Source organism: Carica papaya, chromosome 8, assembly GCF_054855325.1.
Source record: "Carica papaya isolate Zhongbai chromosome 8, ASM5485532v1, whole genome shotgun sequence".
NCBI lineage: Eukaryota > Viridiplantae > Streptophyta > Magnoliopsida > Brassicales > Caricaceae > Carica > Carica papaya.
In genome coordinates this window covers 2,303,161-2,315,687 of record NC_142316.1, presented here as the reverse complement: position 1 = coordinate 2,315,687, position 12,527 = coordinate 2,303,161, and the positions used below count along the sequence as shown (strand labels likewise).

The 12,527-nt window shown below is 36.6% G+C and overlaps 2 protein-coding genes across 2 annotated transcripts; one reads left to right on the top strand and one right to left on the bottom strand.

Moving 5' to 3' along the window:
- The first annotated feature begins 987 nt into the window (after nt 1-987).
- On the top strand, nt 988-6,232 carry LOC110809310 (putative disease resistance RPP13-like protein 1). Its single transcript, XM_088209273.1, has 3 exons — nt 988-5,541; nt 5,659-5,711; nt 5,810-6,232. The coding sequence occupies exons 1-3, from the start codon at nt 1,026-1,028 to the stop codon at nt 5,813-5,815; spliced, it is 4,575 nt and encodes a 1,524-aa protein (XP_088065399.1). The 5' UTR covers nt 988-1,025; the 3' UTR covers nt 5,816-6,232.
- Nucleotides 6,233-6,971: 739 nt separating this feature from the next.
- EMB3126 (Ribosomal protein L1p/L10e family) lies at nt 6,972-12,472 on the bottom strand. Its single transcript, XM_088209280.1, has 7 exons — nt 12,068-12,472; nt 11,102-11,281; nt 10,940-10,994; nt 9,467-9,594; nt 8,429-8,512; nt 7,504-7,629; nt 6,972-7,410 (listed from the first exon to the last, which is right to left on the bottom strand). Exons 1-7 carry the CDS (start codon nt 12,419-12,421, stop codon nt 7,273-7,275), a joined length of 1,065 nt encoding a protein of 354 aa, XP_088065406.1. The 5' UTR covers nt 12,422-12,472; the 3' UTR covers nt 6,972-7,272.
- Nucleotides 12,473-12,527: the final 55 nt, after the last annotated feature.

Sequence of the window (12,527 nt, the reverse complement as noted above, 5' to 3'; positions counted from 1 at the left end):
TTCTTTTCATAAACACTTATATTCTGTTTGCATTTTTTATTTTTCCAGCACGTTCTTGATACCGAATTATTTTATTTGTAATCTAGATTTCATTAACTTTTTTTAGCACTAAGATTGTATTATTCGGATTAGAATTGAAGAACATATGAATTTTTGAAAATTTAGTGCTCGTGTAGTAATAATATCTTGATCGTACTTTTGATTTTTTCCACCGCTACTAAATTATTTTATTTATAAATCTACACATCATAAACTTTCTGTAGACATCAAAATTACGTGTGTCCAATTTTTTGGAATGTGTTGTGTTATGTAAACATATTTTGATTGGACAATTTTGGTAAAAATGATATGATTTGATTAAGAGTAAACAATATTGTATAATCTGGTTATGGTCTGACCCTATTTATAGTGTTAAAAAATTGGAAGTAATACCATAAACATGTTTTTTTCTGACCTTGTTACGAGTATATATGTATTACCTATATCATATAAATTAAATATAATTATTTGGGTATTGACAAAGAGATATAATGTGGATCTTTAACTGTTAAAAAAAATAAAAAATTGATGATTTTATTTTGATAATTGTAAACATTTATTCTAATCAAAAAGATTGTTTTGAAAATTACTTTGGTTTTATTTAATATGTAAGAATTTTATTTTTATATAATTAATTAAATATATTTAATTTAATTTTTCTTAATTATTCGCTGAATTACGATTTTATTTTATTTTATTTTTTTATAAAGATCAAATTATATCGCGTATTAAATTTAATGACACATAGGATAATCCTATGCGATAACAAAGGCAGTAAATCACGGATAATTTGAAAATATTTTTAAAAATAAAAAAACCAAATTATATTTATTTAGGCCGTATATTAATATATAAATGATAAAAATTGCAAAAGAAGTTTCTTCCTAAATTACTAAAAGTTGATAAAATAAAAAAGAAAGAAAGAAATCAACTTGTGGGGGGACCCACAGCATTTCCCTTTTGCAAAGTTGACTGACTAACAAGGAATGTCTTCCTTGTCTCTCAGGCAGCCTGCTTGGTTTTCCCAACGTTTTCTCTGTGAATTCCCAATTTCTTTCCCTCTCTCCAAACGGAAAACAATCCCAATGGCGGTAGGGGAGGCTTTCCTTTCTGCATTCCTACAGGTGTTGTTTGACAAATTGCTTTCCCCTACCTTGTTGAGTTTCTTGCGCCAAGAAGGCATTGAGAAGAAGCTCCTCAAATGGAGCAAAAAGCTATCAATAATCCAGGCAGTCATCGATGACGCGGAGGAGAAGCGACTCACAAGCAGAGCTGCCAAAACATGGCTGCAAGATCTCAGAGATTTGTCTTATGACATGGAAGACGTGGTTGACGAACTTGCCACTGAAGCCCTGGGACGAGATCAAACTCATAATATTTTAAGTAAGATATCAAAACATTTACCTTCTAGGTTGGCGAACTTAAGTCTTTCTGCTCTTAAGTTCAGTGCTCGTATGCAACCTGCAATTAGGGATATCACTAGCAGGTTGCAGGATATAACTGAGAGTATTGCCGAACTTGGCTTAGTTCAGCTTGATCGTGGAGGAAAAATGTCTAGAAAAGTGATGAGGCAAAGAGCACCTAGTACATGCTTGCCTTATGAACCTGCAGGCATTTTTGGTAGAGATGAAGATAAGAAGAGGATAATTGAATTGGTTTTGAGAGACGAACTATGTGATACCAATTTCAGTGTGATACCTATTGTCGGAATGGGAGGGGTTGGGAAAACGACGCTTGCTCGACTTGTTTACAATGATAAAGAGATGGAGCATTTTGATTTGAAAGCGTGGGTGTGTGTGTCTGATGATTTTGATGTTATCAGAATAACAAAAGTCATTATTGAGGCCATCACCTCTCAATCCTGTGATCTCAAAGAGTTTAATCAACTTCAGATTAAGTTAAATGATGAACTGCAGAGGAAAAAATTTTTGATTGTTATGGATGACGTTTGGGACAAGAATTATGGTGACTGGGATGCACTGCGATCTCCGTTTAAGGCTGGAGCACCAGGAAGTAAAATAATCATGACAACGCGCAGCAGAGATGTTGCGTATATGGCAGGAACTGATTTGTGCTATGATCTGGAGCTTTTACCAGATGATGCTTGTTGGTCTATCTTTTTGCAGCATGCATTTGACCGCAAAAATTCGAATGAGCTTCAAAATCTGGAACCAGTTTGTCAGAAAGTCGTGAACAAGTGCCTGGGATTGCCCTTGGCAGCAAGGACTCTTGGTGGCCTTCTACGCTCCAAACCAGGTGATGAATGGGAACAAGTATTAAGTAGCAGACTCTGGGATTTGTCAGAATCTGAATGTGATATCCTACCTGTTTTGAGATTGAGCTACTTCCATCTCCCTTCAGAATTGAAGCGTTGTTTTGCTTATTGTGCATTATTCCCTAAGGGCTATGAGTTCAAAAAGGAAGATATAGTCATTTTATGGATGGCAGAAGGTTTGATCACGGCAGCAGATGAAAACAAGCAAATGGAAGATATTGGCTGCGAGTATTTTGACCATATGTTGTTGATGTCACTTTTTCAACCATCAGGTGGAGACGATGGTGATGATGATGATGATGATTATGATGATGATTTATTTGTAATGCATGACCTTGTGAATGATCTAGCTCAATGGGCGGCTGGGGAAATGTGTTTCAGAGTGGAAGATGAATCGGGATCTATAGAAGGTTCCAAATTATCTCGAAAGGCCAGGCATGTGTCTTTTGTTTGTGGCAATTATGATCGCTACCGGAAATTCAAAGCTTTTTCAGAATCCAGGCGCTTGAGGACTTTCCTTTCAATAAGTTATGATGATACTTGTTGCTGCTTTTTAAGCAATAAAGTTGTTGAAATGTTGCCAGAGCTCAGATGCTTGAGGGTTCTATCCTTAAGAGGATACACAATCATTCAGCTGCCGGGCTCAATAGACAATCTGAAACATCTGAGGTACTTGGACCTTTCTGGTACTTATATTAGAAGTTTACCAGAATCAACATGTTCTCTGTACAATTTGCAAGTTCTGAAGTTAAACGATTGTAGATTCCTTGAGAGGTTGCCTACAAGGATGGAAAATCTAATAAATCTACGTTTTCTTGATTTTACAAATGCAAGCAAGATAAAAGAGATGCCACTAGGAATACATAAACTAAAAAAATTAATCGTATTATCAGACTTTGTTGTGGGCAAGGGTAGTGGATCCAGGATAGCAGAGTTAAAGAACTTGAGGTTTATTCAGGGATCGTTGTGTATTTCAAGCTTAGAGAATGTGACTGATGCTCGTGACGCAAGGGAGGCAAGTTTAAATGACAAAGAGAAGATAGACGAGTTGCTTCTTGAATGGGACTCCAAATTTGATGGTTCAAGAAACGGAGATCTAGAAAGAGATGTACTTGGCATGCTACCACCTCATAGGAAGTTGAATGAGCTTACTATTACCAGCTACGGCGGTACAGGTTTTCCAGCTTGGGTAGGAGATCCTTCATTCTCTGACTTGGTGGTCTTAACGTTAGAGAACTGTGAGAAATGCAAATCTCTGCCTCCCCTCGGACAACTTCCATCCTTGGAAGAACTAAGTATAGTAGGAATGCATGGCATAAGGAACATTGGACCTGAATTTTATGGAGAGAACAACTCAAAGCCTTTTCCATCCTTGGAGAGCCTACACATCAACAATATGAAGGAACTGGAGAACTGGATTCCTTGTCAAATCAATCAGGCAGAATTTCTCCTTCTCAATGAGCTATCTATTGCAGCCTGCCCCAAACTTACAGGAAACTTACCCAGCCATCTTCCATCGCTGCAAACACTTAATGTTAATGAATGTGAGCAGTTTCTTGTGTCACTACCAAGCCTTCCAAAGCTTTGCAGCGTAGAAATCAAACGCTGTAAAAAGGTTGAGAACAGAAGTGATATTGGTTCTGAACCGATAAAATCTGTTGTGCTTTCCAATGTTTCCAAGCTTGAGGTCTCCAGGAGAGGGTTAATAACAGCAGAAGAACTTCAGATTTCAGGTTGCGAGGAGCTGATGTTTTTGTGGCAAGATAATAACGCAGGGTTACTGAAGGAGCTTACTTCACTGCGTTATTTATTGGTTGAGAGTTGTCCCCAACTTGTTTCCTTGTTGATAGATGAGGAGAGCATAGAAGAAGAGCAACTGCAGAAGCTTAGACTCGAAACCTTGCGGTTAAAGGATTGTAAGAGCGTTGAGAGACTCCCACAATGGTTACTTCGCCTCAAGTCCCTAAAGCAGCTAGAGATTGAAGACTGTCCAAGTGTGGCTGCCTATCCAGAGTCTTTTTTGCCTTCCATGATTAGGGAGATTTTGATAAAAAATTGTGATGCACTTTGTCCTTTACTAGAGGCAGTTACTACACAAAGCAGCAGTCATCTTCGACGGTTGTCCATTGCAGAATGTGACTCTCTGAAATCTTTAGGAAGATGGCAATTTCCACGAAGTCTAAAGGTGATAGAGATAACATCCTGCAAGAACTTGCAATTTTTACTAGATGGGGAAATGGTTTCTCTTCCGGTGACACCTGATGTGAATATAAACAGTGACAACCACAGTTCATCTCTTTTTGTGAAGATTACAGACTGCCCATCTATCTTAACCTTGTCATCACAAGGTAAATTACCTGCTTCCTTTAAATTTCTCCATGTAAAATTATGTCCGGAGCTTATATCTTTAACATCTGGAGGCAACTCATTAATGGAGCTTCAAGGCCTTATTGTTGAGGAGTGCTCCAAACTCGAGTTACTTGCTGAAAGATTAGACAGTAACATGCCCCTTAGAAGTATTGAGATTGAGAAATGTGAAAACCTTAAGTCCTTACCTGATGGCCTCTACAATCTGAAGCATCTGAGTGAGATTAGAATCTCTGATTGTCGAGGTCTATTATCCTTTCCGAAGGGTGGATTGCCTCACAACAATCTTAAGAGCCTCTTTATATGCAACTGTGAGAAACTCAAGGAGCTACCTGATAATATACATAGACTCACCTCCCTTGAAGAATTGGAGATATCAAATTGTCCAGGCATCATATCTTTACCTAAAAATGGCTTCCCTACCAACCTAAAATCACTCAATCTCACAAACCTCAGAATCTATATGCCAATGTCTAGATGGGGTTTGTACATGCTCATCTCACTTAGACACCTGACGATCATTGGTGGATGTCCAGATTTGGTGTCCTTTCCAGAGGAGGAAATGCAAATGGCACTGCCCACTTCCCTAATCCATCTAAACATTGGAGATTTCCCGAATCTCAAACGCCTCTCCTCCAAGGGCTTTCAGAAGCTAAGTTTGCTTCAACATTTAATAATCCACGGTTGTCCAAAGCTTGCATCATTGCCAGAAAAGTGTCTGCCTCCCTCGCTTCTGCAGCTTATTATTGATGGCTGTCCTCTGCTAAAGGAAAGATGCATGCGGGATACAGGACAGGAATGGTCCAAGATAGCTGACATCCCCTGCGTTTTTGTGGATAATACATCTGCCTTTCATCCAGGTAGATCTCCAACTCGAAGTAACTTAGCGATCATTTAGTTGCTCATTATCTGCTCTATGTTTTTATGCTGGAGTACTTTTATGATGAAGTTTTCTTCACTGTGCTTCACGTGCCCAGGTATGATGATGATACCCTACTACCTGAATGTCAGAGTAAGATATGACCTAGTGGTAAGTTTAGGGAAGGGCTATCAACATATAACACTGGATTAAATTTCCATATCATTCATGAAACTAAAAAATATATATTCTGGCTCCAATTATTGCAGCTTTAGTGGTGTGGAGGGTGGCAATCTCGTGGCAGTTTGGACAATTCCAGAAGAGGGATAGATCCCTACTATCAATTCCTTTTTCTCCTTACACTCAAGATCCTTAGTATTATTTTTCAGTCTATTGAATAATCATTTTATTTTTCTTGAGATACATGTGATGACTAGGCAAATTTTGTGCCTTGCCTTAGATCGTTACAGTGATAGCCAAATATTCACTCATCAGATTTGCAGGTATGTCATATGTAGCTGCTGCAATGTATGTCTTAGAAAATGCTCCTAGAATAGGTCCTCTCATTATGCTATCCTTCATTTGCTGTCCCCACAATAGAACCTTACTTATTTTCACTCATCCCAACAGAACCTTAATTGTGAATGTGAAAAAAAAGAACCATGACCTGCAGTCTGCATGAATCTTACGCATTTGATGTAAAAGTCATTTTTTATTCTTTATTTACTTTTTATTTATTTATTTTTGCTAGAAAAAGAAAACACAGAAGAAAAGAAAAATAATTTAATGCCATCGGACTCAGGCTGCATCGCAATGATCAAGATAGCTAATAAGAATGCGGCAAGCTCGTCGATGTAGTAGCTGTCTGAGACGAAGAAAGTTGACCCCTAAGATTAATTTTTTGATCCCTATCTTCTTACCAAAGATTATGCTTTGTTTTTGTTTCTCTCTTGTTTTTTTTTTTTCTTGTCTTTTACTGAATGGAGAAAGGAGTAAAGATGATCGAAATGTAGGGATCATAATTTGAGTGTATTTTATTGTACTTTGGCTGGGAATTTTTCATTATGGCCATTATCACATTGCTACTTTTAACTTTGATTTTAAACAAAGTGAAAAACAAAGTCTACATTCAATTTAGAATAAGAAGAAGACCATATTGTGCCTATGTTATGGATATTATCATTAGAATACCACGACAGTATTTCCACTTTATGCAGAATGTTTGATTTGAAGTATAACTCTTAACTTTGAGATAACTAGTTATCATAATCTATGTTAAAAGTGTATTTTATGTAATTAGGTTAAAAGGATTATGGTAAAATATAAGCATGGGAATATGACAAAGGAAATCCTTCCATTTTATTTGTTAGCACTCCAGCCTTACTAAAAGGAGACTTCAGTACCGCAACACGGACAACCTAATATCGGGACTGGAGAAGAACAATATAATTTCAGTTTCGCAATTTGAAAGAATCAAGATAAGGTAATATTGACGAACATTGGTCGTATTTCAGATACAAGAGCCTCTCAATCTGCATCAAGGGAGACTATGCAAAAAATGCATGGTTTTGTTACACATCGTTTTGAAACAACAAAATAATCAGTCTCCTCTTTTCACCCCACGTGCTCTCTGGATCTCTTTGCTTAGTAAGCAGTGGTGAACCATGAGACCGATACCTATGAAGTTGATTGAGAGGTCGTAGACATCATTTACAGATGTTAATTACATTGTTCAGGCGTCAGAAGGAGACTTGTAATCGAGCATCTCCCGTATATTCAACCTAATGGAAGGACCCATTGAGGAGCATATGCGTGCACTTTTCCAGTACACTCCCTTTGCACCTTTTGGCTTGTTTGTTTCAATGGATTTCTGAAAGACAATCAAGAGTAGTTCAAGTTTGAGATGGTAATGTTCTAACAGATATAACAATGGAGAAAAAAGAGTGATGAAAGGATATCATACTTCGGCAGCAAGGAAGTTTATAATGAGGTCTTCTTCAGAAAAGTCTACTTTTCCAAAAGGTATGTGCACGATTCCAGTTTTATCTGCTCTGTATTCAACTTTCCCTTTCTTGAACTCTTCTATTGCCTGAGATTGAAAATGAAAAAGAAATAAAAAAGAGCATGTTAATCTAGCCAATTCTAAACTAGCTTAAAATCATAAAAGTAGCTGCTGCTTTAGTAAACAAAACAAACTCAAAACCCCTCTTTTTCATTCAGTCTTTCCTCCATATCAGTATGTCATATATGTACAGACAACAATACACTTGCTAACAACATATGGAGCTGACTGAAGCCTTTTCACTCTGATTCCATGACACCATTAGCCTTGGCATAAATACTCCTAACTAAATATTACAAAGAACTCTTAGTTCTACATTTCAACTTGAATCAGCCATCTATCTCCATGTTAACCACAAAATATCATTACGAACACATGCCATAAAAGAACAAACACACCTATACTTCTCCATTTTAGCCACAAAAAAATCATTATAACACCATAGAAAAACCCACATCAATGAGGCGGGTACATGCAAGCAACAGGTGAACGTGCAAGCAAAAGACATTCTTGCAAGTTTATTAAGTATAAATCTACAACGATATTTCTTTGTCAACTTTACATACAGACTGACTGATAGTTGTATATTGAGTTGGTTTCCTGCCCAACCATTTCTCTTTTTCTGTTTTTTCTTTTTCCTTTTTTTGGAGGGTATCTACTGCTCATTTATTGTACCTTTCTATTCCTCTCTACTAATCACTGTTTTTCAATCCAGAAGAAAAATCTAAAAGAGGAACTAACAATACAAGCACCAGTAACTGCTTACCAAAAGAAAAGAATAACACCAGTAACTGAAATCGGAAAAATGCAAGCAGGGAGATCATACCTGAGGTATATTTGTTGTGACAGTACCAGCTTTCGGATTTGGCATGAGCCCCCGCGGTCCTAGAATTTTTCCCAAGCTAGCAACCTAACACAAATTGCAAGTAATTTATGCACAAATCAGGACTTAGCAACAAAGAAGCATAATCAACCATAGCAACATGCTCTGGTGCACTTACAAGCATGTATTGACATGAAACAAACAGAAACAATAAACATTAACATTAAGCTAGTGTAAATCCATCCTGGAACTATATGTCTCTAACTCTATTAAAAAAAATAAAAACATTCTCAATTATTCCTTCTCCTCCCAAATAAACAAGTAGGTAGCCCGAAGAATGAGAGAGAAGCTTTTTTATGCTCACATTACAATGGTATATCAATCAACTAAATGTCCTATATTATGTAACAGAACAATTCACAACCATTAGCCACTTGCCTTAATATTAGCAGAGCTCCTTACCATTGAATGGGTTAGTGAGTTCAAGGACATGGGTTATATACCCATTCTACTAACGGGGTTACTTCCTTTAACTCAGATAAAGAAAGAAAAAGAATGCACAAATTGGATTCATTGGACAAAATTATTTGGATAAACAATAAATTAATGACAGAACTACAGAAAACACAGGATATGGAAAAATGACTGATGCCGTACATTTTTTCTTTTTCCTTACCATGGTATTATACTTGTCATATCTACCAACATATTAGTGATATCAGCAAAAGATTTGCATGTTTATGTTAGTGTACTCATACTCTGAACAGTAAAAAAAAGAAAGAAAACATTCAAAAAGAAAAAATGAGCTTATAATACAGGATGGGAGATATTTCATAAAGCAACGCCAAGCAATCACGAAAAGAAAAACAGAAACATAAAAAAATGGATTGATGATAACAATCAATTAATAGTAAAAAATTTTAGAACCATAAAAGTAAACTGCCAAAAGTAATGAGATCATTTTCACTCAGCACTTATAAAATGGTTTAGAGATCAGAGATGTGTTTAAGCTTGACAACTATTAGAGCAGCAGAACAATACCTTAACCATCATATCTGGAGAAGCAATTAATTTGTCGAACTCCATGAATCCTCCTTTTATCTGTTCAATCAAGTCATCACCCCCAACAATGTCTGCTCCAGCATTCTTTGCTTCATCGACCTTTTCACCTGCCAAGATGAATATAACAGTGCAGTAAACAAATGTTAATACACAGCAGAGAAGATCTACAAATCATCAGTTAGACAGTGCTATAATATTGAAGGACAAGGACAAAAAGCACCCCTCAAGGATACTGCTCAACGTACCACACAAACAGATAGAAAAGTTTATTTACTTATCTTCATAAGTAAAAAGGACGACAAAAGAAAAAGAAAATGCATCTTTAATATGGAGGAAAGGACAGAGAAAGGCATAATACTTTGGCTCAAAATCGTCCAAGAGCCACTAGCCAAATAACTCTTTCATAGCAGATAGATAGTAAGAAGAACAGCACAAATGATGGGGAATAACCTGTCTGATAGTATGCAGACATAGCTCATCTAGTCTGATTGCACATACTTCCATTCTTTCTATCTTAGCTTTACAAAATTTATTTTGAAGTTTGGCTCTGGGATTTTGTTACCGCAGTATTTATCAAATGAAAGGTACACTGCTTTTACCAATCAACAAGCAGGAAGAGATTCATCAACATGTATTAAACCATCTTAAAGTACCTATCATCAATTTTTATAGCCTTTTCTTGCACATGGGCGGTATGCCCTAGGTACCTTGTTAATGACATTTTCTTTTACTTAGAGATTGGCCAGCTTTTTATATTGATTTTTTTGGTTATCCAGGCCTTTACTCTTTTCTGTCTCTTTTTTTCTTTTGGGAGGAACTATAGTCCTCCTCTATTGTACCTTTCTATTCCTCTCTAAGAATATTTCTTTTTTATGAAAGAATGTAATCCATCTCAACATGGAATGGAAATCCCAAGTTTCCAAATAGACCTGAATCTAAATACAATTCAAAGACAGACCAATGAAGTATCAAGCATGCATATACTTCAGGCTGTGCAGAAAAAAAAAGTTGCAAACAAGGTCATTAAATCCCCATGCGAAAAGAAGGAATTTAAACATTACAAAAACAGTAAAATGCATTTGAAACCTTTGTTCTAGACCTCCTTATTTTAAGATATTGTAAACCAAATTTTTATAAAAAAATAAAAAATTAACTTGGCAAGAACATATGCCAAGTTTAAGTACATAATCCACAGAATTCAATCAGAAAAAGCAGAACGTGACGTCCCTCATATAGAGCTGACAATAACAATCGCAAACTCCCTCAAACAAAGACTTCTAGTCACTAAGAGAAAAATAGACTATGAAGCTCTAACATAAAAGTATTAACAATATCAAGATCTAACTACGTCATGGAATTATGTCCTCTTAGGAAGAATATCATTTCTGCTATTTATAAATGAGAAACAAGCAGCAAGTAATAGCTCATCACACATCAAAGAAAATTATCTACCTTGAGCAAGAACAGCCACTTTAACAGTTTGCCCAGTTCCTTTGGGCAAATTGACCTATGGGCAAAAAACAGTCAGATAAATCGAGAAGATCAATTATCACGTCAGATTCCAGAGGGCACAGAAATGGTTCCATCTTGTTAGTGTAAGCTCAGAAAAGTCATTGTTGCTCTTAGCTGTTGATCATTGTATTTAGGGTCAATGTTGAGGCGAAAATGAGCTTCAGCTGACTCCACAAACTTTGTGTTTGACATTTGCTTTAGCAAAGAAATTGCGGTCTTCACATCATATTCTTGCTTGTTCTCCCTCAACTTTTGAATTTCCAGGAATCTCTTAGATCTCGTCTGACATTCTCAATGCAAATGAAACAGTTTAGCGACTAAAAATATGTAAATTTCAAAATTCAGAAACAAGGACATTACAAACAAATAGTATAAGCCAAATTAACAGATAGAGCAAAGTAAAACAATTAATCCAAACTCCAGAATACAGTTTAAAACACTGGGAAAAAAAATCAAAAGACGGTTTGAGGTTCAGCAACTAAAGAATCTTTCAGAGAATGATGAAGAAAATATATGAAAGTATTAACTGCAGAGCCAAGGAAACAAAGAAGTATTCTCAGGTATCTCTTCAAGTCAATCACTTTAGTAGCTACAACTCTGCCATCAACAATTTCAATGAAATACAACATATCTAAAGAACCAGCTGTCTAAATCCGTAGGTTGTATGAAATAAACCTCTTTACCCAGATAGCTGCATAAAAATCTATAGTTTCCACGAAATATGAAAAGCATAAGAGCAGGTTGCAAATAAAAATCTTTAGTTTCCACGAAATATGAAAAGCATAAGAGCAGGTTGCAGTTGCAACCAATCATTCTTCTGTCGATAACTTTTACAACTGTGATCAGACTCAAACCAATAAAAACTTTTACAAGTATACAATTTACAACTATTATGAGAATCAGCACAAATGTTTAAGTCCCTCTTCAAAGCAATAATTTTTATGAACCAAATTACTCCAAATCAATAATTCGACCTTCAAAAATTAACCAAAGCCCATTAATCAAACGCCCTAAAAATTGATGCCAAACCAGATAAACTCAACAGAAAAATGAAAATTCCATGCGTACTCTATCTCTCTTGAGCGGCAATGCAGCCTTCCCTTTCTTTGGCTTAGGCGGAGGAGCAGTGGTTGTAGTCGCCACGGCAGCTTCTCCTCCCGTCGCTTCCACATCCTCCACCACATCAGTCTCAGTCGCTAACGCAGACACAGCCACACGACAAGGGTCAGGCTTGGAAGATATTTGAACCCATTTGCACAGCTTTCTCGGGCTTGAAGCTCTGAGCACGAACAAGGAAAGAGATGAAGTGGGTGAGTTGGACTTAGGCTTGAAAGAGAGAAAAGAGGGAGTGAGGTCCTGTGGGTGTACAGTAGAAGCAGCGTAAGTTAGCATCAGGGATGACGGTGTACCGCATGTCGCCATTTTTGGTGTTTCCGGAAGTAAAGCTTTTCTACGCTGTTACTTATCTGTAGAAGAAGGATGAATGAGATAAGAGTATTTTGTGGTCTAGCAAAGTCTAGCAAATGGT